This window comes from Eucyclogobius newberryi, unplaced genomic scaffold (assembly GCF_026437365.1).
Source record: "Eucyclogobius newberryi isolate DKJ021-1_F unplaced genomic scaffold, fEucNew1.0.hap1 SCAF_6, whole genome shotgun sequence".
In the NCBI taxonomy this organism is placed as follows: Eukaryota; Metazoa; Chordata; class Actinopteri; order Gobiiformes; family Gobiidae; genus Eucyclogobius; species Eucyclogobius newberryi.
In genome coordinates, this window is record NW_027316278.1 from 8,393,900 (window position 1) to 8,421,627 (window position 27,728).

The 27,728-nt window shown below is 40.8% G+C and overlaps 1 protein-coding gene across 1 annotated transcript in view; it reads right to left on the reverse strand.

The window, feature by feature from the left end:
- Positions 1-313: 313 nt before the first annotated feature.
- The window catches only part of LOC140346552 (patatin-like phospholipase domain-containing protein 7), a 35,538-nt gene continuing 8,123 nt past the window's right edge, over positions 314-27,728 (reverse strand). The window contains exons 8-35 of the mRNA XM_072432677.1: positions 27,274-27,433; positions 27,122-27,202; positions 26,796-26,924; positions 26,643-26,723; positions 25,947-26,067; positions 25,641-25,718; positions 25,499-25,581; positions 25,025-25,174; positions 22,566-22,643; positions 21,119-21,324; positions 17,970-18,101; positions 17,222-17,345; positions 16,241-16,430; positions 15,534-15,683; positions 14,648-14,711; positions 14,407-14,575; positions 13,018-13,200; positions 12,052-12,170; positions 10,007-10,163; positions 8,237-8,353; positions 7,004-7,073; positions 6,823-6,939; positions 5,501-5,649; positions 4,456-4,608; positions 3,482-3,598; positions 3,303-3,381; positions 2,510-2,631; positions 314-1,440 (exon numbers count right to left, since the gene is read on the reverse strand). Of these exons, the coding sequence (XP_072288778.1) occupies positions 1,393-1,440; positions 2,510-2,631; positions 3,303-3,381; positions 3,482-3,598; positions 4,456-4,608; positions 5,501-5,649; positions 6,823-6,939; positions 7,004-7,073; positions 8,237-8,353; positions 10,007-10,163; positions 12,052-12,170; positions 13,018-13,200; positions 14,407-14,575; positions 14,648-14,711; positions 15,534-15,683; positions 16,241-16,430; positions 17,222-17,345; positions 17,970-18,101; positions 21,119-21,324; positions 22,566-22,643; positions 25,025-25,174; positions 25,499-25,581; positions 25,641-25,718; positions 25,947-26,067; positions 26,643-26,723; positions 26,796-26,924; positions 27,122-27,202; positions 27,274-27,433 (3,427 nt within the window). The 3' untranslated portion in view covers positions 314-1,392. The remainder of the gene's footprint in view (positions 1,441-2,509; positions 2,632-3,302; positions 3,382-3,481; positions 3,599-4,455; positions 4,609-5,500; positions 5,650-6,822; positions 6,940-7,003; positions 7,074-8,236; positions 8,354-10,006; positions 10,164-12,051; positions 12,171-13,017; positions 13,201-14,406; positions 14,576-14,647; positions 14,712-15,533; positions 15,684-16,240; positions 16,431-17,221; positions 17,346-17,969; positions 18,102-21,118; positions 21,325-22,565; positions 22,644-25,024; positions 25,175-25,498; positions 25,582-25,640; positions 25,719-25,946; positions 26,068-26,642; positions 26,724-26,795; positions 26,925-27,121; positions 27,203-27,273; positions 27,434-27,728) is intronic.

The following is a 27,728-nucleotide window of genomic DNA, read 5'->3' on the forward strand; positions in this document are numbered from 1 at the left end:
TTGGTAAAGCCGAACGGGGGTCTTCCTTCAGACCTCGTCCCCTTATCAAGCTGACTCAGACCTCGTCGAATAAAACATTTTTGTATTTTGTCAATCAGTTTGTATCCAGACATTGAACCAACAATATAAAGGAACTGCATCACATTATGTTTGGACATTTCTGTTTTTGGTCCAAAATAATAAAACGTTCTACGTAGCAGGCAATTTCATGTTCCATCCCATATTATAAACTTATTATAAACTATTCTTAACTTAAACAGGGCTATAGATTATAAAAATAAACAGGAATTCAGACATTTTTTTGATTTATTACTACAGTCACACGTACACTTTTGAAACAGTCATTATGCATTCAATAATCTAAACCGGACGTGTTTTTACTGGTGCAGTTTAAGCTAAAATGGCCCCATTTCACAAACTTCAACAAACTTGATTCAAACTTGCGTTTTACAGTGATAAAACCACACATTATATTCTTGCCTTTAACACAGGAGAATCTGGGGTCCAACAAAAAACTAACATATATATATTTTAATAATAATAAACATACATTTGTGGTAATTTCATTTATCAGACTTTAAAATGTTCCGGCGTTCTTGTGGCAAAAGGAGAATCAGAGTTTGTTGAAATTCTTTGTTGAAATCAAGTCATGACATTTAAATAAAACAGAAGAAACTAAGACATCGTCACGTAATAAAAATATAATCTAAACGTCAAATACTTCCTCGGTTTGCATTGGTACTTGTTGGACATTGAAGTACAGCGGTGAATTCAAAAAACGAATACAAATCTACATAATTCAAAGATTTAAATACAGAATACGCTTCATGATCTGAGCCGTTCTGACTAGAATTGTTTCCATACTTCATGTTTTTTCCATTATCTGCAAGTGAAGTTTGAAAATTGCACTTAATAGAAAATATAATCTCATTTCACTGGCAAATAATGTTGAGCTAAAGCTCAAATGTCATGAAACAGACAGAAGAGATGCAGAAAAGTGACACATATTAACCAGAAAAGCTACTAAAAGGACTCTTCTAACTGTTGTGTTTGTGAATGAAAAATACAAGCACAACTCAGTCTCTGCAGGAAAAAGAAAGTGAATCAATAACTTAAAATAAACCTCTATTTGCCCATAAAGTGAGTGGTTGTCTGTGTGTTAATAATAGTGTTTGAAAGTAAGTTTTTAAGTGAGATGTGCAAAACGATCCCAAGAAAAAGAGAAAGTGTTTAGTGTTTGTCCCGATGTAAACGTCTTCAAATGTGGCACGGTTCCTAAACGTCTGTGCCAAATACAATCTTGGCAAATGAAAACAGAAAAGAGAAACTACAGAACGTGTCAAAGTGAATAAAGGCCAGACAGATTTCACATTATTGCGCGTGCGTCACAGTTTATTGGCTGGTGGGAGTTAATCTGTGGCGGATGTGGATTTCCTCGTCCTGAAAGAGAGAAAAGTAAATAATCAAAGTGTCTAATCGCTGGTTAAACAAATGAAATACAAATGAGGTAAACTTTTGTCCTCTGCATTTGACCCGTTCAATCTGAGATATTTGTCTCAAGTCTTTGACCGTGTTCTTCTGTTTCCTGGACGACCCTGAGGGCCTCGTCTTTAAGATGATTTAATACCAAATTAAAACATGTTTTTATTAAAGCAACTATTCAAACATTCTAAATTAATATTGAATCAATTATTTAACAAACAAAGTAAAAGCATTTGTTAAAAGAGATTTAGTAAAATTAAATGAAAGTGAACTAATAAGGAGCTCTCTGATTGGTTCGATCAGAGAGCCTCATATTAGTTCACTTGGTATTTGCTTTACATCAGGGGGGGGAAGAGGAGGAGGGGCAAGAGGAGGAGCAGGAGGAGGAGCAGGAGCAGCAAGAGGAGGAGCAGCAAGAGGAGCAGGAGCAAGAGGAGCAGCAAGAGGAGCAGGAGCAAGAGGAGCAGCAAGAGGAGGAGCAGCAAGAGGAGGAGCAGCAAGAGGAGGAGCAGCAAGAGGAGCAGCAGGAGGAGGAGCAGGAGGAGGAGCAACAAGAGGAGCAACAAGAGGAGGAGCAGGAGGAGGAGCAGGAGGAGGAGCAACAAGAGGAGGAGTAGCAAGAGGAGCAGCAGGAGGAGCAACAAGAGGAAGAGCTCCAGAAAAGCAGGTAAAACAAATGACTAAAGGTTTTCCCAAAAGTATTAAATGTACCGTAAATGAAGAAATTAAAGTTTTAGTAAAACCATTTAGTTATATTAAACAAATGAAGATTTTTTTATTAATCAAGTAATCTTTTAAAAAAAAGTGATTAATTAAAGCATTTGCTTCTCTAATAATAAAGCATTTGTGAATGAGTCTCTCAGGGATTCTGTCTCAATAAATAAAGCGTAAATACATTGTCCTTTTACATGTCGTTCTTCTGTGCAAACGTCACACAAACTGAACCCCACATGGTCTGAGAGTTGAACCTGGGACCTCCTTGTGGCGGGGCGATGGTGCCAATAGTTATATGACAGTTGGTACGTACAGTTTCACCCGTCTCCTCTCCCTCCGTGAACTCGCTGCCCGCAGTAAAGGCCTCGAAATCAGACAGAGCGCTCTCCACCAACTCCTCGTCGTAATCAGTCTGGCACTCGTCCGACAGCTCCTCTAAAACAACAACAACAACAGTTACTACGACGACGACGACAACAACAACAACAGTTACAACAACAACAGAAGAACGCTGCTTTAGAAAGTATTTCATTTAGCGCTGGTTCATTTAGACTCGAGCCCCAGTCAGTGGAGTCAAATGTGTATTTTTTTTATGCGCAAATAAATAAAAAATCTTTCAAAAATGGCTTCAGTTTTGGCATCTCAATCACAAGAGTCCATCAGACCTGTAGTGATGACAAACCTCCTGTTAGTCCAGAGAGAAAAGGGCTAAATATTGGAGATTTGAAGGCGTTTCGCACGTTATACTTTGACAAACTGTCATGCGATTCCAACACATTTTCCATTGATGAAAAACAAACACATCAGTTTAAAAATATTAATGATAATTCAACAGTGTTGCCACGACTCATTAAAGCGCAAGTTATCGTCCGCTCTAACAAGTCTGGATACGCCGCCGGGAGAGACGAGGACGCCACTCCAACTGAGGCGCGACGCAGTTCAAATGTGCCTAAAAACAGTAGCTGCTTCCACACACTCACAGTAATAACAGCTGACGTGAACATCATTAATCGCAGTCACTTTCGAACAAATCCACACGAACATAATCGCTGAGGATAAAATGGCGTCAATGCGGTTCGGCCCAAAAATAAGCGCTTCAGTTTTACCTTCTAAACATTTAACCGGTTCGATTCTGGACACGATCTCCGCCAGGTCAGTGAAGGAGGCGTTCGGACACGTCACCACCTGAAACAAACCGCATTTTGATCCAATTTAGCTTCGCGCCAATCAACAAACAACAACAAAAGTGCCAACGCTACAATGGCCCTAAAACGGTGCGACTCACGTGTCCAGTTTTGGTTTTGTGAAATTCCTCCTGGTGCCGGTCTTTGAGCATGCTGTCGATCACTCCGCTTCTCTGCCACACGTCGAAAAGAGTCTTTCCGTGCTGAAGCCCCACCTCCTGCAACCACGCCCACAACGACCACACCCACAACGACCACACCCACATGATGATCAGACCGACAATTCAATCACGACGCTCGTTTTCAAACTGTACTTTAAGGAAGACAAAGATCTATACGACGCAAATCAAAGGTTGTTAGATTCAGTGTTGCTGGACCTGTGGGTGGTTTGCCTGGAATGTTCCACAGTTGAGCATTAAACTTGAAGTGCATGTGACAGGTTAGAGACGACACTCTTCACTAAAACGCAGTGAACATGATTATACTAAAAGATTTGTCATTTGTCCCCAGTTTGACCATTTTAGTCAAGTTTATAATTGTACTTCCTGGGTGCACACGAGCAGCAAATGTAGAGGTAATTAAACAACTGTTACCTAGCAACCAGACTGTAAACAAGAGCCGAATTCCGACATAAATTACACAACAGTTATGATTTGACAAATAATAATGCCATATAACATCGAGTGATGGTTTAAACTGTCAGAAAAGTGTAAAGTGTCTGTGTTTTCAATGGCACGTCGCACATTGATGACATCACAGAGGGATTCTCTCTCAGCTCTTCTTCCTACACTATCTAACATTTATTCAAGTACATTTGTTTTAAAATTGAATCAAAATTACGCAATCAATCACAACATTTTTGAATTCTAAACCGAATACATCAAGACTGAGCGCGCTTGTAAACAAAGGAAATTAAACTAATGAACAGCGCCACACTAAACATGTGTGTTTATGTTTCTGGGGCAACAGGCACTTACTTTGTGTGTAGTTTTAATTCCCTTATTTCAGTTGTTAATTACTGTCCTTTTCTGTGGTAAATAAAGTATGTTTATTAGACATAAATAAAGCCACGTACCGCGATCTCGTCAAACTTGCCGAACTCCAGCGTCCCGAAGTGGTCGATGGGCGGCCGGATGTACTCGCAGTACTCGCTGTCTCGCACCACTTCCAGTTGGCGCACGCAGCACACGTAAGCCAGACGGGTTTGGATCTCTGCCATGTTCAACACCTGCAGCCGGGGGAGAGTCAACAACAGAGGAAATAACTGGGTTTGAACGATTTGTTTTTCAAATAAATGAAACAATAAGTATATCAAATAAAGACTTGCAGAATTGATAACATTTTTACAGTTTTGTTTAGCTGTGCACATGACTGAAAGGATTTTTCTTTGCACTCTTCTCTTTTATTTCTTAAACTGTTGTGTGATTTCTGTAATTTCTTTGTGATTTAAATGCGTTTTTTCTGTTCTGCCATTAGAGTCTCAGGGTAAGATTGTAGCCCAGGCAACAGGCATTAGTGCATTTATATTATTGCCAAAATTCAAATAAATATATAAACAATGGCTTTGGTAACGCTCACTGTCGTTTTTGTTAACAAGGTGCAGGTGTTTTTACAAGTGTTGGGAAGAATTAAAAAAAATGTTTTGTAGCATATTTTATTACTTTGTCTATTTCTAAATATTTAAAATACGTTCACACCAAATTGCATTATATTAACCACTTACAAAACGTTAACACAGCGTTTAGTTTTTGATTCACTGTTTGTTATGCATTTATTCATAAGATAAAACAAAACCTTTATCACCAATATCACTATGTTTTCCTCTGATTATAGAAAAGTAATTGTATTTTGAACATGACTGTACCAGAATACACTTACACAACGAGTATTCTGCATACATGATTTTAGCACGTGTTCAGTTACTTCCCATCAGTGTCAACAGAGGATAAAGTGTGTGAAAAGCTAAGAAATAAGACTTTCTGAATAAAAAAAAAGGTCAGCATAACATTGTGACCATTGTGGACATCATTTGTGAAGTGGCTTTCTCGTTACCTTGACTTTCTCGTTACCTTGACTTTCTCGTTACCTTGACTTTCTCGTTACCTTGACTTTCTCGTTACCTTGACTTTCTCGGCCAGAGGGTTGAACCTCTTCCAGAGCAGCCACCACCCGTTCAGCGAGTCGCCGTAGTTTGTCAGGTCCGTTTGATCTCGACTGCCCACATCGATGGCAATGACCACCTTCGCCCCCATCGAGCGAGCCACGTCGGCTGCAAAACACCATAAAGTCACATCTGTCGAAGGAGAAAACCTGCCCGGGTGCAGTACCAACACTCACCAGGAGAGGGTAGCAAGTCTTTTCCTTTTTTTTGCAATTATGCCATTAAAAAAAACAGCAACACCACAACAACAGAACAAAAAAACCCAGAAAAACAGAAAACGACATAAAAACGAGCTGGACCAGGGAGAACATAAGGTCAGTAAAAGGAGTAAAAGGAGTAAAAGGCATCAGAAAAAAAATAAAATAAAATAGAGCAAAAAGTAGAATAATATAGTAGTAGTAAAAGTAGAAAATAAGGGAGTGGCATCAGATAAAAAAGGATTAGAGCAAATATAATTGTCCCATTTCATTTTTTTAAATTAGGTATAGTGCGCCTTTTCAGTCACTATTTCCATCTCAAACAAACAAAGTAGGCTGCCTGTAAAATGATAAAGTAGCCTTATGTCTGTGGTTGATTGTATTTTCAGGATATAAGTACATACATTTATTTGGTTGGCCTACACACAGGAATATACATATCAAAGCATTTGAAGGGAGTAGTACTAGTACCCATAGACTGGTAATTTCCTCATCACTTGGGGACCTGCAGAGTAAGTCGCACCTTTTTTCATAGTTTTGGCCAGGTTGCGACTTATACTTCTAATTATACTTATACTTCTATTTATATTTATACTTCGTAGCGAGTTATATGTGATATTACTTGTTATTTTCACACTTGCAACCGCATTTCATACTCCAGTGCAACTTATATATGTTTTTTTCTTCTCTATTATGCATTTTTTTGGCTGGTGCGACTTATACTCCAGTGCGACTTATAGTCCGAAAAATACGGTAACTTCTGTGAGGAGCAGTGTGTTGGACAGAAATGAGAAGGACTATGGCAGTTTTTTTGCAAATATTCAAACAAATCTGAAGTGGGAATTGATTAAATTGACGGATAACGTTGTCCGTTTCCCTCACACGGTCTTGTTTGGTGTGCAAGTACGTATGTAGAAGTAGTTTTACGTTTTTATACTGCTGGAACCAGAAGTTACTGCACTCCGATTTCAAATGGGAGCCGATCAGACCAGATTGTTCCGTTCAAATCTGTTGTTCGACGGCGCGTTCGCATCTCTACAAACGAAGAGCGCGTTCACTTCTGTGGCGTCCGGGTGGAACTCACCGGGCAGGTTGTTGATGTAGCCCCCGTCCATGAGTAAGTGCCCGTCTTTGGGGTCACACAGCGGGGGCAGGTATCCAGACAGAGACATACTGGCCCGCACGTACCTCCAGAGGGAACCTGGGGAAAGAAGTCGGAGTTTATCTTTAAGCCTTTGACCGTTAAGTCATTGTGCGGGACGAACCATCAGTGTGCACTCTCATGGCAGAAGCGGTGATGTCAGTTGTGATGTTAAAATAAGGCAGCCACAAATCCTGCAGGAAAGAAACAATGGGAAAAAGGTGAAAAAAATAACAAATGAAAAACAAAGTGGAAAAACATGAAAAAAAACCATTGGAAAAAACGTGAAAAAAAATAATGTGAAAAACATGAAAAAACAATGTGAAAAACAAAATCAAAAACATGAAAAAACAAAAGTTAAAAACATGAAAAAAGAATGTGAAAAACATGAAAAAATAACATGCAAAAAAACAAGTGAAAAACTAAATGAAAAACGTGAAAAAACAAAGAGAAAAACAGGAAAAATTAACATGAAAAACCATTTAAAAACAAAAGTTAAAAACATGAAAAAAGAATGTGGAAAACATGAAAAAATAACATGCAAAAAAACAAGTGAAAAACTAAATGAAAAACGTGAAAAAACGAAGAGAAAAACAGGAAAAATTAACATGAAAAACCATTAAAAAACAAAAGTTAAAAACATGAAAAAAGAATGTGGAAAACATGAAAAAACCAGGTGAAAAACATGAAAAGGTGAGTTTGAATCCCAACAATGCACTGTATGCCCTCCCTTCTCTCTCATCCCCATTTTACACTGTCCTTTCCTGTCTAATAAAGCCTTCAGGACAAATAAAATCTTTAAAAAAGAAAAACATGAAAAAAACAGACAGTTTTTCTCAATGTCACATTTTTGATGACTAAACCTAAATAAAAAAATAATCATAGAGACTAAAACTATGATTAAAAGTAAATATTTCTGTCGACTAAAGTACTAATATTTTTGTTTAATAATAAAAACAAACCATAAATGAATTAAAGGGACTGGATCCAAGTTCCACTTTCGGTCCCAGGGCCATACAATCTATCATAGTTAAAATATAATATATATTTGCTGGTTGATTAAAATCAATATGGATTTTGACGACCACATTAACGTGACATTTTTGGCGATTGAAACTAGACAAAAACTAAATTTAATATGTGGTAAAATATGACAGTCCTTAATGTCATAAATATAAATGTTATAAATGTAGAGAGGATCTGGTGTTAGGCGTATTCTAAAACCGGACTATTCTGGGTCTAAACCAGGTCTAAAAGAGGACTACAAAAGGACAAAAATGTGGATTCAATTGACTCCACCTGAAGGAGCCCACGCACCACAGTTTGAGAATCAAAGCAACACAGTATAAAAAATGACCTCTATTTGTTTGTCCTTGAAGACGGAGCTGATCCCAGAGTTGAAGGTGGATCCAGAAAACATGGAGGTGATGGGATACGTCAGGTCCACGATCTTTTTAAACAGCGACGTCATGTCCTGGAAACAACACACAACGTTCACAAATACACTCAACTACACACAAACTACACCTACACACAAACTACACTTACACACAAACACAAACTACATTCACACACAAACTACATCTACACACAAACTACATTCACACACAAACTTACATCTACACACAAACTACGCCTACACACAAACTACATTCACACACAAACTACATCTACACACAAACTACACCTACACACAAACTACATTCACATACAAACTACATCTACACACAAACTACACCGACACACAAACTACATGCACATACAAACTACATCTACACACAAACTACACCTACACACAAACTACATTCACCTACAAACTACATCTACACACAAACTACACCTACACACAAACTACATCCACATACAAACTACATCTACACACAAACTACACCGACACACAAACTACATCCACATACAAACTACATCTACACACAAACTACACCTACACACAAACTACATCCACATACAAACTACATCTACACACAAACTACACCGACACACAAACTACATCCACATACAAACTACATCTACACACAAACTACACCGACACACAAACTACATCCACATACAAACTACATCTACACACAAACTACACCGACACACAAACTACATCCACATACAAACTACATCTACACACAAACTACACCTACACACAAACTACATTCACCTACAAACTACATCTACACACAAGCTACACCTACACACAAACTACATCCACTTACAAACTACATCTACACACAAACTACACCGACACACAAACTACATCCACTTACAAACTACATCTACACACAAACAGTCACATTTTATTCCTTGGTCATTGGCTGGAGGTTAAAATAGTCCTGGGTTAATGATTAAAAAGTGTGTGAAGAATGTAAAGAATGTGAAAAATGTATAATATCGTGAATGTAGTTTTGAAGATATGTTCATTTTGACTATTGTGCATATAGTTAACAGTAAAAAATGTAGCAAATTTGAAAAAGATATGCGATGTTTCTTCAATTTATACATAATTTTACAGCTTTTTTCACATTTGTCCGATACTTAAACCTCAACTAATACATTTTAACACTTCTTCACATAATATTGTCTTAAGCAGGAGCCACAAAAACAGTATCTAGGTAGTAACTAAGGCAGAAGCGAGTCAAACGGACGTAGCACAAAGCCCATTCCCCAAAGCCCATTCCCCAATTAAAGGTGGTATGGACAATTTTTTTCAGCAAATTTTTTATCATATTTCCTCGTGGCGTGGATAAATCATTTGTCCTGCCACGTATCAATCATAAAACGCACCTACCGCTCACCTGCAGCCGAGTGCGGTTCCTCCTCACGTTTCCGCGTGCCTAAGCGCATGGATCTATCCTAATATAGTTCCCTCAGTGTACGGGGCAAAATGAAGACGGAGAAAGACAGTTCGAGCTGACGCAGAAGTGGACAGATATCTACGGGAGACGAGCGATGCGATGCGCTCCGTTGCGCTAATAAACAAACGCATGTGTGTGTTGTATCAGTCCGCACGGGGGAGTGGCATGCGCACTTCCGCCTGAGTTCTCAAATCGCCGAAAAATCGTCCATACCGCCTTTAAGGTTGGAGCGACATGATTTGAAGCAGCGTTTAGCGGGCGCTCACCATGGACCACTCCCGCGCTCTGACCCTCATCCTGCTGCTGCTCTTCTCCTCCGCGTACAGCGCCCCCATGAAGGAGCCGATGGAAGTGCCGCCCACCAGGTCAATGGGGATCCCCGCCTCGTTCAGCGCCCTCAGGATCCCCACCTGAGACGAGCCCCTGGTCACAGGTACGGACAGAGAAAAAAACATCATGACAAAATATCAACCAAAACAGAGAAAACACACCACTAATGTACTGCATGTAAAGGAGTATTTGATAGATAAACTAGGGCTGCAACTAACAATTATGCTGCAGAATAATTTAAATAAACAAGACGATTATTTTAGTAGTCGACTAGCATTATACATTGAATTTTAAATACATTGTCAACCAAATAAAGAAGAGAATATTCATGAATAAAGTGAGTTATTGACAAAAATCTGACATTGATTGCTCTTTTTTGACATTTTGATTGAATAATGCCGCCGTTTTTTAATTAAAAAAGGTTAGGGTTTTTCGTGTGCGTTTTCTGTCTGTGTAGTCCAGATAGTGGATTCGGCTGGATTGAGTGTTTTCGTCGTGTCGTGGCGATGTGTCTTGGCTCTGAGTCCCCCGGCTCCGGCCCCGCCCCCCGGCCCCGCCCCCCGGCTCCGGCCCCGCCCCCCGGCTCCGGCCCCGCCCCCCGGCTCGTGCCGCGTTTCCACAAAGGAGGAACTCATGAAGCTGCGGAGAACGGTCGTCTTGCCCGGAGATCGTCACGTTGCCCCGTCGCAATACTGACCTAACCTAATGCTGATGTGCAATTCTGTCATATGTGCAATTGCTGTTGGAATTCATGTGCAATTACTGTGAAATTCATGTGCAGTCTATGTGCTGTCGTGACACATATTCATGTGCAATTACTGTGGGGATCACATGCAATGGTATTTATTTGTTTGTCTATGGGAGTTTTTATTTGTTTATAGGAGATCTTCTACTGAAAGTGTTTTTCAGACTTCCTATAAGTGATCTGTTCTTCTGTATCTACCTCTGTATCTACCTGCGTTGCACCAATGAAATTTCCCCATGTGGGACAATAAAGGAATATCTTATCTTATCTTATCTTAGTGATTAGTTGTTGCAGTCCTAATGAACACAAGGACACGAGCTGCAAGATAAAGGCCTACCTGAGCCACTGCCGCGACGAAACAGTGAAGAGAAACACAAAACAGATTATGACGGACAATATCACCACCATTATACTACTAAATATGTTAGAATTTCCCCAGTTTGACCATTTTGATGACGTTTATATTGTTACTTCCTGGTTGGACATGAGCAGATGATGCGACTTATGCTGCGTTCATGTGCTCCTCAGGAACTCGGGATTCTGAAATGAGTCCAGGTTCTGACTTGTTTGCATTCAGCTCTTTAACAGCGTTTAATAGAGCTGACAGCAGGTTTTGTTGTTGTTAGCATTTCACGAAGCTAAACGTTAGCTAGTTGTACTATTTTCACTGTAGCTAGCTAACGTTACATCTGAATTAAACTGTAGTGTCGGATCTTTTTGCACAAATATGTTGCTCTAACAATGGACAACTGCCAATAAATCCATAAATGTAGAAATGTTAAGTCAAAGAGCTCAAATGTTTAAGATAAATTAACAAATCAGCTGATGTTGGTCGGTTGAGTTCTTTTCCCGAGCGTTCATGTGCATTTTTCAACTCCTTCCCGAGGACCACATGAACGCAGCGTAGAGGTAATTCCACCACCGTTACCTAGCAACCATACTGTAAACAAGTGCTAAAATCCATACAAATTACACAACAGTTATGATTTGACAAATAAATAGACCTATATGTCAACACCTTTATTTTGTAAAATGATTGTTTAAACCGTGGGAACGTCGCTTTCTGATGACATCACAGAAGGATTTCTTTTTAAATCTCAGCTCTTCTCAGCTCTCTATTATTCTTCACAACCAGCTGTGATTTAAAACTGTGATAAATATTCACCACAGGTTCTATCCCACCAAACAGAGTTATAATGGGAAAAGCACGATGCACTTTAATAACATCCGCAGTACCTGGCCCCGCCTCCTCCCAGCACGACGGCGATGCTGTTCCCCGTGAGGATCCTGGCCAGTCGGGAAAAGTCGGAGTGACGATCCGGACACTTCTCGAATACGCGCTCGTACAACTCCCTCTGTGAAACAACAGCACAATAACACAAAGCTTTGTAAGGCCAGTCTCGGGTTCATCCTGGTTCCCCAAACTACAAACTCGTCGTGTATTACTTTTCAAATGGTGGACAAACATTGTGGAAGGAAGGATAATACATTTTGTGAGTAAAGTGGGGCTGAAACTCTGGTGAACTGAAGACTATATCCATTAGTCGATTTAAAAGGGCAAAAGCTCTCGAACCTATTGACTTAAGCATCTCTGTGATTTGAACATGTGTCTGGATCCAAAGTGCACAAAGACCACGAGGCTATGGAAATATGTTCACATGTTCACCTAAATCTGCTAATTATCTGAATTCTGGACCTTTAGGATGATTCAAATGTTCTGTTTAGCTGTGCACATGACTGAAAGGGTTTTCTCTGCTCTCTTCTCTTTTAAAGTAAAGTTTACAATGATTATTTATGTTTTTTATCTGGTTGTATTGTGATTTTAAAGCATCTTTTCCTGTTATGTAAAGCACTTTGAATCATTACAAATCACCAGTGCAAATGTGTTCTACAAATAATCTGATGTGAGTGATCATGATCCAAAAGAAATCATATGATTTTGCTGTTTACATATAATTTTATACTCTTTTAATTCCAAAAATATCCAGTACAAATCAGATATCGAGTGTGTATATAACTGTATTTATCTGAAAAGAGCAGACAAGTCACTCCTAAATCTCAAGATACCTCATGCATGCCCTCTCCTTTCAGCTGTTATGAATTCCACCAAAATAGTTTTAAATAAATCAAAGTGAATCAAGTAAGCGACTGAAGGACCACAGCCCTTGAAGCTACATGAGGACAAAGACACAAGGTCCAGACCAGTTTGGGCAGGCTGCGTCGGGAGAAGACCCTCCGGGGGCAGGACAGGTGGTGGTGTCTGGAGATCCAGCTCCTCATGTTGAGCCACTCGGCCGTTCCTTTAGGAGGCGGGCCGTCCTCCCTGTGCAGCAGGACCAGCTGCTTCTGGGCGCGCACTGCACTGCCCTCCAGGATACGCTCCAGCTGAAAGACAAAGCCACAGGGAAACACTACGTTAGAAACAAACTTCATATTCACTGGGTACGAGTAAATTGATAGACATTATTACTATCAGTTTGTGATGGTGCAGTCTCTTCTTACAATAATCATAAAAGGGCTGTGGTCGTTAAGTCCATTTGGGAGTGACTGGACACTTTAATCAGACTTCTCACTTATGACGTGGCTGTTTATCAGTACTTCTCTGTGTATATACTAGTTATTTTTGTACAACTGCTCTTTTATTCTTTGCTCGATGAATAATTTCTTCTTTCTACAGCCCTAAATAAATATTTTCATAACAAACACTGCTAGCCCTGAACATGTGCAATACTGACTTAAAGGCGCCACTCCCCCGTGCGGACTGATACAACACACACGAGCGTTTGTTTATTAGCGCAACGGAGCGCATCGCATCGCTCGTCTCCCGTAGATTTCTGTCCACTTCTGCGTCAGCTCGAAATGTCTTTCTCCGTCTTCATTTTGCCCCGTACACTGTGGGAACTATATTATGATAGATCCATGTGCTTAGGCACGCGGAAACGTGGGGAAGAGCCTGAGGCGGCTGCAGGTGAGCGGTAGGTGCGTTTTATGATTGATACGTGGCAGGACAAATGATTTATCCACGCCACGAGGAAATATGATAAAAAATTTGCTGAAAAAAATCGTCCATAACACCTTTAACCATGTGCAATTCCGTCATATTCATGTGCAATTACTGTCGTACTCACACGCAATAATGTCATATTCATGTGCATATAACTGATGAAAATAGAGTGTTTATTTTACCATTATTATTAGTATTACCTTGTCTTACGCTAGCTGTTTTTATTTTATTTTATTTTGTTTTTATTTTATCTTATCTTAATTTTCCCCCTTCAATCCTTATTAGGAAATGAGAGGTTTTGTCTATAGAAGTTTTTGTTTATAAGAGTTCTTCTATTAAGAGTGTTTTTTAAACTTCCTATAAGTTATCTGTCTTTTTCCTCTGTACCTACCTGAAATACCTGTACCCCTGTACCTACCTTTCACCTACAATGAAATTTCCTCATGTGTGGACAATAAAGGAATATCTTATCTTATCTTAAATATTGCATACATGTTTTTTAGTGTTAGTATTTGAACAGTACATCCAAACTCCGATGTTCGTTTGCAGTACTCTCCCCTTCAGACTGCGCCCGTCGTCACACTGACCTCTCCCACCGTGGGCTCCTGCTCGCCCAGCCCCACGATGAGGATGCAGTCGGCCTGTCGGATACAGCGCTGGGTCCAGGGGGTCAGACCGGGGTCAGACTGGTACAGGACGATGCGGTGGATGTCCTCCTGCTGCCCCAGCCAACTCGACAGCCGGTACTCGTGCACACTGCGAATGTAACACATCGTTGAAAGCAAACGCTGACGGAGCATTTTCAATATGATCCGAATGTAGCGGCACCTGTCTAAAGCTGCGGCGCCGAGTCGCTGTTTGATGATGTCACTGGTCAGGAGAAGAATGGGCCCTGCACCAAAGACATTTATACACAGTTAATATATATAAAATACTACCAACTTTCAGCAAAGCGATCGATATTTTGCCGTGGCCCATATTTAGCCCTGTGTATTTCCCACAGCACGACTTTTACAGCACCAACGTCTGCAAGACTTTAACTGACAGAAGTCCAGCACAATAGAACGCACCGTGTAGTTAAATGGACAGTATTTTCCTGCATTTTAAAAAGATTGTCTCGCTGATCTTGGCCCAATCTCTTATTTTTATTATTTTTACTCATGTCACTTTAATTCACTCATAAAGTTGATCAGAAAAAGTGACTTTTCCAACACCAGCAAAATACAGTGCATTAAAATCCACATGTTTAAAGCAACAGACGTTTATTTGGTCAACCAGAGGTACTCAATACTAAAGTGTCCAAAACAAGTAAAATAAGATAACATACACTCTGAAATTGTAACACATTAAACAAATGTAATAGCCTATTACAGTATGACTTACTTTTGCTGTGGACAAATTTGTATTTTATATTTACAGTTTATTTTACATCGTCTGCTGCAAACTGGGTTTTCTAAGACTGTTTGAACAGTTTAAGGAAATGTAAGTTTAATATGAGCTTTAAAATGTATATGATGAGTTTAAGCTTCCTCTCTTTAGCAAACTCTGACCCAAAACTAAGAAAAGTGGGGCTGTGCTGCCTGGTGGCCGAATGGTTAAGACAACCGCACATATGCAAGGCTCCACGTGCAGTCTCTGACAGTTTGCTCCACGTCACGCTAAATGGACAAGAACATTCACTTCCAAGTCAAACGTGTGTGTGTGTGTGTGTTACCGATGCCGCCGAGTGCGTGGTACAGCTCCAGGCTGAAGGCGGTCAGTGGCACCTCGTCAGACCCTGGGAGGATGGTCACCGTGGACAGGTTTGAAGCAGGATTACCGCTGTCCCACTTACTGGAGGGAGTGTGGAGCCCCAGGCCACGAGCTGCAGGGACAACAGAGGCACCACATCTGTATTCACAAAGAGTTCTGATCGCTTAAGTCACTTATCACTTTGAAACTCGTGACAAAGTGTAATTGAGGCCCAAAGAACGAGACTAAACAAGACTAGACCAGGACTAAAACAGGATTAGAATGGAGCCCAAACCAAAATCCACATTAGGACTCAAACTGGGCCCGAACCAAGTGTGAACGACGCACCCTAAAAACGTTCAAAAATCAGGCACTCATCGATACTAAAACTAGTATCAAAACTAGTCACTCACTTCAACAAACATCGATGCTAAAAAAAAAATCATATTAACAGGACAAAATGTAACTTTTTGTGAGAAGTTTTGAACGATTTTGAGCTTAATCTAAACTAGAATAAGACCACAGTGTTTAATAAAGATAAGAATATTATGTTTTTGTTGAGAAAGTCTGTTTGTTAACTAGCATCGAGTTTGAAATGTACAAACGTAACAGAAGAAAGAAAACTGCAGCTCTTTAAGACACAGCCATCAATTCCCAAACCTTAAAGAGATCTTGGAGTAGTCTGATTACCTGCCAGAGGTCCGTTGACTTGCTGCATGTTGCCCAGGATCTTCTGCCCCAGGAGGTGGATGAGTCGGGTCACCACTTGTGGATACCTGCGTTTGATGGAGTTCAGAGCTCCTTCAGGCAGTTTGGCCAGCTCCGAGTCCCGGACGGCGTGGACTGTGGTCGCCCTGTTCATGTGGGTCAGAGCCTCCACCTGCAGAAACCCGACTGTAACATTATATTTGTGTCCCATATATATATATTTATATATATATATAAGGTGTCCCAGAAATGCTTTGATACTACATTATAGACATGGAAAAAACCCAAAGAGAATAATACTGTAGGCACAATTTCAACACGTACACACATTTTGTTTGTTGTAAACCATTGATCTAAAATGGCTTTGTAAAAGAAACTGGTTCATTGACTTCTTGTTCAAAACTGCAGATCTTCATAGTGATAAGCCCCGCCTCTTCATAGTGATAAGCCCCGCCTCTTCATAGTGATAAGCCCCGCCTCACCGTAGTGATGAGTCCCACCTTGTCATAGTGATGAGTCCCAACTCTTCATAGCGATAAGCCCCGCCTCTTCATATTGATAAGCCCCACCTCTTCATAGTGATAAGCCCCACCTCTTCATAGCGATAAGCCCCGCCTCTTCATAGCGATAAGCCCCGCCTCTTCATAGCGATAAGCCCCGCCTCTTCATAGCGATAAGCCCCGCCTCTTCATAGCGATAAGCCCCGCCTCTTCATAGCGATAAGCCCCGCCTCTTCATAGCGATAAGCCCCGCCTCTTCATAGCGATAAGCCCCGCCTCTTCATACCGATAAGCCCCGCCTCTTCATAGCGATAAGCCCCGCCTCTTCATACCGATAAGCCCCGCCTCTTCATAGTGATAAGCCCCGTCTCTTCATAGCGATAAGCCCCGCCTCTTCATAGTGATAAGCTCCGCCTCTTCATGCCCTGTGGCTGTGTATTAAACTGTAATAAAGTGAACTCACCACGCCAATCAGATCCCCTCGACCGTACTCTCCTGCTAGCTCCTTTTTCCCATCATCCTTTGCAATGACCGATCGCAGCCGACCACTGAGGACGATGAAGGTGCTGTCTGACTTGTCGCCCTGCCTAAAACAGAAGTTCACTTAATTATACTGATTAATACAAAAGTGTACAATGTGTTTGGATGTTTTATCAAATTATTTTAACCAAATCATTTTCAACAATTACAATCACAGACATTATATATATCCACGTTAAAGTCCTGTTTTTAAGAGTAAATATGAATAAAAACATTTCCTGTAACTCGATATGTCAACATTATTAGCTTAATCGATATATTGTGACCTAAATAATCAAAGCTAAGAACAAAAAAAATAATAATCATGGCAATTTATAGGCAAAATTAGGTCTTTTTTACTTCTACTCCTCTCTCGTTTGGTCTCGGTAATCGTGGATACCGTATTTTCCAGACTATAAGTCGCACATTTTTTCATAGTTTTGGCTGGGGTGTGATTTATACTTATATACTTGTACTCCGGAGCGACTTATATGTGATATTATTTGTTATTTTCACACTTGCAACCTTATTTCATACTCCAGTTCAACTTATACATGTTTTTTTCTACTCTATTATGCATTTTTTGGCTGGTGCAACTTATAGTCCAGAAAATACGGGCAATCGTTGAACCGCGGTGCTTTTCCCCCACGGCAGTCAAACTGGATGAAGACCCTTGTAACGACGTGGCTGACCTGTACACGGCTCGCCCCGCCTCCAGCGCCATCCAGTCCAACGCAAAGTCGATCTGTCTGACGAACGGCGAGACTCTCCTCACCACCGTGTGCGCCACGTTCAGCACCACCCTCGGCTCCTCGCGCATGATCCTGAAAGAACCCACACCACACCACGCCATGTAACACCAGTAACACCACTGTGACTCAAATAAAGACACACAGAGGAAAACAAGAACAACAACCACCATATTTTCACTCTGATGTAAACGAAAAGGATGCCAAGTGAGGGAAAAAAGGCATTATTATTGGTCATTACTGGTTTGTTAGTGATTTCTAAGATCAGACAATGATCAGTGTTTGAAATCGAAATCAAATCCTCAAACTTGGATGGCAGAAATGTTTTAACATTTTTTAAAACATTATAGATTTTTTTCTTTTTTCAACATGTTACCACCCACCTGTCCGCCGGCGAACATTTTCTATATCTCAAATATTCTCTTACATCATCACTTTTATTTCCGTGGTCAATACCAGCAAGCCATACATCATTTTAAAGCTTATTTTCTCAACAAAACGAATATGTCATTGATTGAATAATATGCCCCAAGAAGCAATTGCCAATAGTTTGTGAGAAAGTCTCAACTTTTACAAACGCATGTCCTACCTGTTTGCTGTTTATGACGGCCGAAACGGCTTTAATTCTGTACATCCTTGTGCTCAGTCTGTCCGTAAGGAACCATTGAAAAACAACATCCACTTGTATTTTTCCTGAAGTTATCCGATTTCAAGATATTGTCAAGTAAACAAACTTTTCTTCGTTTCTCGCCGGACGAGAATGCGCTTGTTCGGCGCATTTCTCCGTCCATAACAAATGACCTGTTTGACCTATAAAATAATGTTGGATATCCTTCTTTTCTTCAGACTGTTTCCTACAGAATGAGACCATCCACGATTTTTTCTGTCCACGGGTTTGTTTGCTACAGCCTCCGCAAAAAAAAATGCGCCGCTTGCGACGCACATGGATTAGTCTGTTTACATCTAAATAGCGCCGCGTGCGAATAACGTAGCTCAGATTGATTGACAGATTATTCTAGCCAATGAAAATAGCTTTAAAAAGAGAGGCGGGACAATAGGGCTGATTGACACAGAATGTTCTGTATTCTCGTGCGTAAGGCTCCGGGAAGGCTGTAAAGAGCCAGATTTCTCGGCAGGATTTTGCGCATAACGTTTTCTGATTTTATTAGCCTTTTGGACGTGCATTTTGTTAGATATATGTATTATACCAATACAAAAATAAAATATATATATATATATTTTTTTTAACCTCTATATGGGAAATTCATGGGTAAACTCATATTTACACATTTTCACATATTTTTTTTTTAGCAGTTATAATTGCTATTAGTGGCCTACAAAACATCAAAATGTATGTTTTATGATCATAGAGGAGCTAAAATTGTAATAAAACAGTTTGGCACAGTTGGCACATATTTGGATCACTTGTTCCGAATATACTTTTTGATACAAAAAGGTCAACAGCACCGAAATGCCTGTTCCTAGAGATCTGAAACTTTACACAGTTGTTGTCAACAAGATAAACATCATGTACAGTGAACAGCATATGCACACAATGAAGTATGTCATGCTCAGGACCATTACAAATTAACAATATTCAGGCGAGACTAAAAAATGATGTTTTGTTTATGTTTGGGCCTCTGTAGTGTAAGTTCTGATGCCCTGACAGTGTGTCACGTGCACATCTGCAGAAACTAGAAGGCCTAAGCTTTCTAATGATGCATCACACTTGCATGTGGAACATAAGATCCTCTTTTAATAAGCAATGCCATTTGGGTATGTCCAACCATTGTGCACAGGGCGAAAATAGGTGGATGGTAACAGGTAAAAAAAAAAGAAAAAAAAAAAAGAACATAGAACAAACAGGGGGAGAGAAAAAAAAATGAAAAACACACAAAGAACGAGTTGGACCAGGGAGAGCACGAGGTACGTAAAAGGAGTAAAAGTAGAAAATTAAAGAGCATATTAAGTTCAGAATAATTGTCCCATTTTGTCTGAGGTTAGTTTTTCCATTGTGAAAAAATTATATTAAAAAGATATTCTATTTGTTTAATAAATCAAATTTAATTGAAAATTATGATGAGAATAACAGTGTTATGATCCCGACGGCAAAAACCCAAAAGCAGTCCAAATCAAGGCAAATCAGAATTTATTAACAAAAGTTCAAAATCCAGAGGCAGGCACAAAGGCGCAAAATGTCCAAAAGTCCAAAAACACAAAACATCCAAAATGACAGGTAATCAATGCAGGAGCAGGGCAGGAGTTACAAGCAGGACAGACATCAAGTGACGAACAGACACAGAACAAAGGGGAGACAGAACTTAAATACACACAAAGAAGCAGGTGATTGGTGGAAACAAACAAGTGGCAGGAGAAACTAATTAAGGTAATGAGAAGACTGACAGCATGTGTGGTGACAGCATGTGTGGAGACACAGAAACAAACATGGGAGCACATGACAAACACAAGGGGCACATGGGAAATAGAGTCTCTGCAGAGCGGATACTAACAAACAGTTTTTGTCACACAGCCCAGTTCTGACTCAAACTCTTTTCTGGACATTGACACATTTGGATTTTGTAAAATGTTTTGTCTCCTTGAATAGACTTTGATAAATGTAATCGTTTTAGGAAGAAAAGTACAATTCAATGTTAATTTTTTTTAGATCATATTATTATCAAGCGAGTCTATAAACGGATCAGTTGAGGTTTATTATGAGACAAATGTGAAATGTCTGTCAAATTAATCAGAAAAGTGCAGAAATATCACCTTAATCCCTTATTTAAACGTTTACAACACAACTATATTTCATTTTTTATTTCATCTTCTTGTCTTTTGGTAATTTTTTGTAGCATTTTTACTATAAACAATACACTCAATATTCAAATTCTGCAATCTTCAAATAAAAAAAATCACATTATTATCTGAATTTTGTCCTGTTGCCCACCATTTTCTACAAAATACGTAATAAATAAATAAATAAATATAAAAATGATGCGATTATATTCATTTTCACATTGATGCGGTGGCACAACCCGACCACAATAACGGAAAACCGCACATTTTCGGGGGGAAACAAACAGGATGCTTACTCGTAGAAGTGCGCCTTGGAGATGGAGAGGAAGCTGCAGTCGCGGTGGGCTTTGACGCTGAAGATGAGGGGCTCTCCGGTGAGGACAGCCAGATGCCCCACCATTTCCCCGGCGTGAGCCACGAACAGCAGCGACTCCTTCTCCCGGTCGATCATCCTCTGGTAAACGTGCAGCGAGCCCGAGATCACGAACGCCACGCTCACGTCCTGCGCGGGGCAACGAGACGGGAGCACGTTGTCGAGCGTGAAAATGTTTTAAACTTTTTCTCCTCTTTGTTGGTTCAGTTTGCTGAACCTGAACGAGTGTGACCGTCTACAGAGCGCTGGCCTTTTTGCATTTTTACCTTAAAGTGCGACAGGTTTGCATGTTTTTCTAATTTTGACTTTTATTGATGTGTTTTTACCCGTTGTAAATACAAAAAAATACAGTGTTACACCAGTAGAGAAGCTACTAGTTGAAAAATCTGTATGAAATGACAGGAAGTGACATCACAGTGCTCATTCCATCCAAGTTTATGCATCATTTACACAAAATAAAATTGTTTTTACTAAACTCTAGACATCGTTCAACAAAATAAAGTCGCTCTCATATATTTTTTAGATTAGATGAGTTTTGGCCCAGTAGTTGCTGGGTAATTACCTACTATGATGTCATCAATTACAAACAGGAAGTAAAATAACACACTTACAAAAATACAAAAACTAGCTATTCTGGGATTAAGTTTGTATACTTTTTTTGCATAATATAAACTGTAATTATCTTAACTGCATTTTAGTTCAATGAGTCATCCGACCTGTAGGGGGCACTTTAACTTGCTGCAGAACCAGTTTTGTTTTTTGCTCGTGTGACGTTCTGTGTGTGAACGTTTTAAAACTGCCGGCTGCACCAGAAATGCCCTTAGGAGATCAAACAAAGAATTGTGATCTAATCTTTCTCTAATCTGTTCAAATACGTCCAGAGACTGAAATATGGACCGCTTAAGCTCGTAGTGAAAGTGCAAAACGAAGTGTGTTGAAAAATGTGCCCGGAACACAAACCAGAACCAAAAACGACTACAGACACTAGGGATGACCCGAAACATGAGCCCATATTTGACTTTCTGCTGTGACCGATTTCAAAAGCCACAGCAAGGCCCACAAATCTACGGTATTTTAAGTTGAACTAAAGATCACAAATACACTTTTCATTTACAGTAAAAACATCTTATTTGAGTTGATAAAGACATTGTTTCGTCTAAATGCTGCATGAGAAATGGTTTTAAAGTATCAAGCGTTTTCCTTAGCATCAGAATGAAGTTTGAACCAATTTCTTAGTCTGTTTATGTGTTTGAAGATGCAACTTTTTTCACAGACATCTAGCACCAGAGTGTTAATGTTTTCTTCTTGAACAAACGAATGCTCTTTTAGCTGGACATAAAAACTCAGAGTTGGTCAAGTCTGGGACGTACCTGGTCTCCTTGGTGAGCTACAGTTGTCCCGGCTTTGACCTGGCGTAGATTGACTCTGCCCTCTAATAAGTTGGCATCCTGATGACGTCAAAGACACAAAGAACGTGCAATTTTAGCCCGACGATTCACGCAAACAAACAATTAAACCAACAAACACATCCCTTGTTCGATGGCTTGGTCAATGGTCAACGATGTGAAACTCCCTTTAGAGATGTCACAGTATCAGATGTTTGCATTACGGTTTATATTGTGGAAAGAAATGTCACACTTTTACGATTATTCACGTCCAAACGAAAATAAAATTCCATATTTCCTTTCGTTCACAAGTCCAAGGACTCACTCACTTTATGCAGAATAGAGAATTTGAATTTATTTGGGGAGAATTGTCTGAAATAAAAATAAATTGTCAAAAAAAACATCATATTTTTGCAGATTCTTTGGGTGAATGTCGGTTACGGACCTTTTATTGAGCCATTTCTTACTTATTTGAACATTTCAACATGTTTTTTGATCATATAACCCACCACCTGCTCATACAACGAACACCTTCACCAACTGTATATGAATATGAAGAAGAAACAAAACATATTCTTCACGTTTTTAGAAGCCAGATTCTCCTGAAGGCTTTGCGCCATTTGTCAGCTCTCAGTGACTTCAGACCTAACCTTCCTCTTCTTCTCCATGCCTAAAACATCCTCCTCCTAAAGCCCTAGTGGTCACATCTGGCCATGACAACTTTGCTGATGCCGTTTCTCTCTCGGCTGATCTCTAGATATTTAAGAGTATTTGCATAAATTCAGGTTGTCATGAGTCTGCACCAGAAGTGTTTATTATAAAGAGAAGGGAAGTGGTGGTTGACTGTTGCGGGTGTTGGTGGTGGTGGTGGTGGTGTTGGTGGTGGTGGTAGTGGTGGTGGTGTTGGTGGTGGTGGTAGTGGTGGTGGTGTTGGTGGTGGTGGTAGTGGTGGTGGTGTTGGTGGTGGTGTTGGTGTTGGTGGTGGTGGTGTTGGTGGTGGTGGTGGTGTTGGTGGTGGTGTTGGTGGTGGTGTTGGTGGTATTGGAGGTGGTGGTGTTGGTGGTGGTGGTGGTGTTGGTGGTGGTGTTGGTGGTGGTGTTGGTGTTGGTGGTGGTGGTGGTGGTGGTGGTGGTGGTGTTGTTGGTGGTGTTGGTGGTGTTGTTGGTGGTGGTGTTGTTGGTGGTGGTGTTGTTGTTGGTGTTGGTGGTGGTGTTGGTGGTGGTGTTGTTGTTGGTGTTGGTGGTGGTGTTGGTGGTGGTGTTGGTGGTGGTGTTGGTGGTGGTGTTGGTGGTGGTGATGGTGGTGGTGTTGGTGGTGGTGGTGGTGTTGGTGGTGGTGTTGGTGGTGTTGGTGGTGGTGTTGGTGGTGGTGTTGGTGGTGTTGGTGGTGGTGGTGGTGGTGGTGTTGGTGGTGGTGTTGGTGGTGGTGTTGGTGGTGGTGTTGGTGGTGGTGTTGGTGGTGGTGTTGGTGGTGGTGGTGTTGTTGGTGGTGTTGTTGTTGGTGGTGTTGGTGGTGGTGGTGTTGGTGGTGTTGGTGGTGGTATTGGAGGTAGTGGTGGTGGTGGTGGTGGTGGTGTTGGTGGTGGTGTTGGTGGTGGTGTTGGTGGTGGTGGTGGTGGTGTTGTTGGTGGTGGTGTTGTTGTTGGTGGTGTTGGTGGTGGTGGTGTTGGTGGTGTTGGTGTTGGTGGTGGTGTTGGTGGTGGTGTTGTTGGTGGTGGTGTTGGTGGTGGTGTTGTTGTTGGTGGTGTTGGTGGTGTTGGTGTTGGTGGTGGTGTTGGTGGTGGTATTGGAGGTAGTGGTGGTGGTGGTGGTGGTGGTGTTGGTGGTGGTGGTGTTGGTGGTGGTGGTGGTGGTGGTGGGCGGTCTTCATCGTTGGCTTGTTTGTCTGTCTGTTTGTTTTGTTATCATTTTTTATTGTTTTCTATTTTCTTTGTCATTATTGTTTCTATTGTTATGGAGTTTTTTTTTGTGTGTTTTTCCCCTGTCCCTTCTCCTCTCATGTCCCCTTACTTGAACACACACACACTAAAATAAACTTTAAAAATGACACACACAAACGCACACATTTATACAGTTGTAAATAGCAGGAAGTCCCCATCTGTTTTTGTCTGTCAGGTCTAAAAAAAACTGTGTGTACATCTGTGTAAATCACCTGTCACCACCCGTTTTTTGTTTTATTGTCTTGTTTGCATTGAAAAAAAACAAAAAAGTAAAAAAATCCCTGTTTGTTTGTTCCCATTATCCCATAAAAATACACAGTAATACACAATATACATTTTTTCAACCCTACATAACATTTTAGTTCTTACGACTATTTTGTGAGCTGAATAATCACAACGGTCAATTAACATCACACTCTTGACATCTCAATCTTCCATAAATCACTTTTATATACTGCATTTGCGCCTGCTGATCACGTTTGGATCGATTGTTTCGGCGAAGTACCTGTATTTGGATGACTTGGAGCAGGTCCTTTTTGGCCGCGTTGAAAATGGCGCCGACTTTGCCGTGTTGACTGTGCGTCCCGGCCGCCTCTGCGTAGTGGTAAACGGCGGAGGGCGTGTGCATCATCGTCACGCTCTTCTTCAATATCGACTGAAAGGAGAAAACCCAGTGTCGCATTAGTAAAAGTCAGTCAAAGCGTGCGGTTTGGAGGAGGAAATGTGGCTATTTTACTGCGTTTGGAAGGAGCACTGAGAAGGAGTTTGTCAGATTTATGTTAAAGGAATAAATAAAAGACATGCTTATTGTTTTTTCTTAACTTATGATGGAGTAATATGAAAAATCACGATTGCTTTTTTCTCAGTTATCGAATAAACAAATGTCTTTAAATACAGTTAAGACAACGCTTTCTCGCAACGTCACACTTTGCACTGCGTTAAGCTTTGAATAAAGAAAAGAACTGTATTAAAACTGGACCTTTAGGGGACTGGAGGGCGCCGTCTCCTCTTTGGACACTCGGCCTCGCTCGTACACACTGTTGAGCTCGGTGGACATGTCGTCTGCGAACGCAACGACGTTACTGACATCGTGATGCTTTTTGTTCACTTATGGCACTTACCTGTGACAGCCATGGGTGTGGACTGAGAGCGAGACTTTCTGCCTTTTGTAGGTCCCATTTCTGAATGACTGGACTTGTCTGTTAGAACAAGACAACACTGTTTCAAAGGGGGATTCATGCTTTCATTCGTCTGCTTGGTCACCCCTAAGATATATCATACTCACACTATATTATCTTAAACTTTTTAGTACAAGATTACTCAAGCAACAGAAGGAAACTAATGAGGAAATGATCTTAACAGTGGAGAAAGTGTATAAAGTTGTATAATTCCCCTTTTATGAACTACTGGGTGGAAATGGGTCAAACCTGAGTCAGATTTTTCAGCCGCGAGTTCGTCTTGTTGCGAGGGCTGTCGGCGCAGGCCTCTGTGAGGGTGAGTCTCCCCCAGGACATGAGCCACCGTCACCAGGGAAATGGCTTGACTTTCCTTTGACAGAAATGATGCATTTATTTAAGAAGACATTACACCTCAACCATTAATGCTTTTTGTGTGTGAACAAATTCCACTTTAAGAAGACACTAGAGGAGGATTCTGTGAGTTGTGCCTAATTCACCAACAGCCAGCAACAGAACACCACGTGACTCATTTACATGTTATTCACATAAAAAGGAATATGTATTTACTTTGAAACGCATTCTGAACTCGCATGTGAAAGTGAGGGAGGGAGAGAAGAAAGAAGATGGCATTTATAGACTGTTTTATAGCTTCAGCAGCGATTCAAACACATTTAAGTCACCAACTTATCAAAGTAAGTGAGAAAAGTGTTTTAATATTGTATTTTCCATGAGTCCTGGTACATAACGGGGGAAGTGAGGTGAGCGCGCTCTGTTCATGGGGGTTTAAGAGGATGTAGTCACATTTTTGAACGCATAATAAGACTTAATATTATTCTAAAGCAATACAATCGTCGTACAAAAGAATTAAGTACAATGTGTCCATACAACTGTGTCATGAATGAGGCCCATTGAGCAAAAACCTGTGATTATGAAAAATGCACACACCGGGTTGAACAGCTCCGTTGTCAGGCCGAGGTAGTTGTGCAAGGCAAGAAATGTGACTCTTTGTAGACGCACCATTATAATCTGCACGAGACAAACAACACAACTGAATACGACTGTGACACATTTGCACTATTACAAATGAACAGTCTTTACCTGGATGACCCGGACCAGCGTCTCCGGATACTTGTCAAAGACGGACTCAAAAGCTGCAGCGGGAAGTCGCAGGATGGTGGTGGGCGCGGCGGCTCGAGCGGACACCGTTTTATAAGGAGCTGGGTATCCCTGAAGGCAAATGTAAAGAACACCGTTAAGACGAGTAAATACTGTAGTTTTTAGATATTTTTCAAACCTTAGTCATCCTTAGAAAAGTCTTGCATGTTCACAATCAACAAAATAACTAACAGGTTTCTACAGAAATCGTCTTAAATCAGAAATAATACATCATTTTTATTAGTCGAGCGAGGTAATATTTCCCGTACAGTGATACTATCCAGGATACTGAGCAGGCTGTGGACACTGTCTCCTGCTAAGACGTCCTTCACCACCGCCTCCGTTCCGTCCTGCAACCGGAGCAAACGCACGTCAAGTCCGGTTCAAGCCGCACGAAAACACTCGCTCGTGCGCTTCTTACGTTCTCCTGGATGCACAGCTCCAGGCGGCCGTCTTGGACCACGTAAATGCTGTCGTCCGTGTCCCCGGGCCGGAACAGCACCTCGCCCTGGTGCAGCTGGATCGACACCATGTGACGGCACAACTCCAGGAAGAGCGGCTTTTCGAAGTGACCGAGGACCCTGAGAGCACATTGTGGACGATCTCAACATGGACTGGATTAGATGTACGGGATGTTAGTTCATTTTGTCCGCCTTTAAAACCAACAGACAGAGACGAATCTAAATAGGAATATAATCTCTGTGCAAGTTTTCTCTGCACACTCCACGCTTTCCAGCAGAGTTTTCCATCAACAGAGCAGATCATTTGTGCCCCCAGTCTAAAAACAACCAGAACACAAAAATGGTAAAACAAATGATACTTTATGCACGACTTATTGTCCTAAACATATAGAAGTAACTACATTTGTTCTGTAAC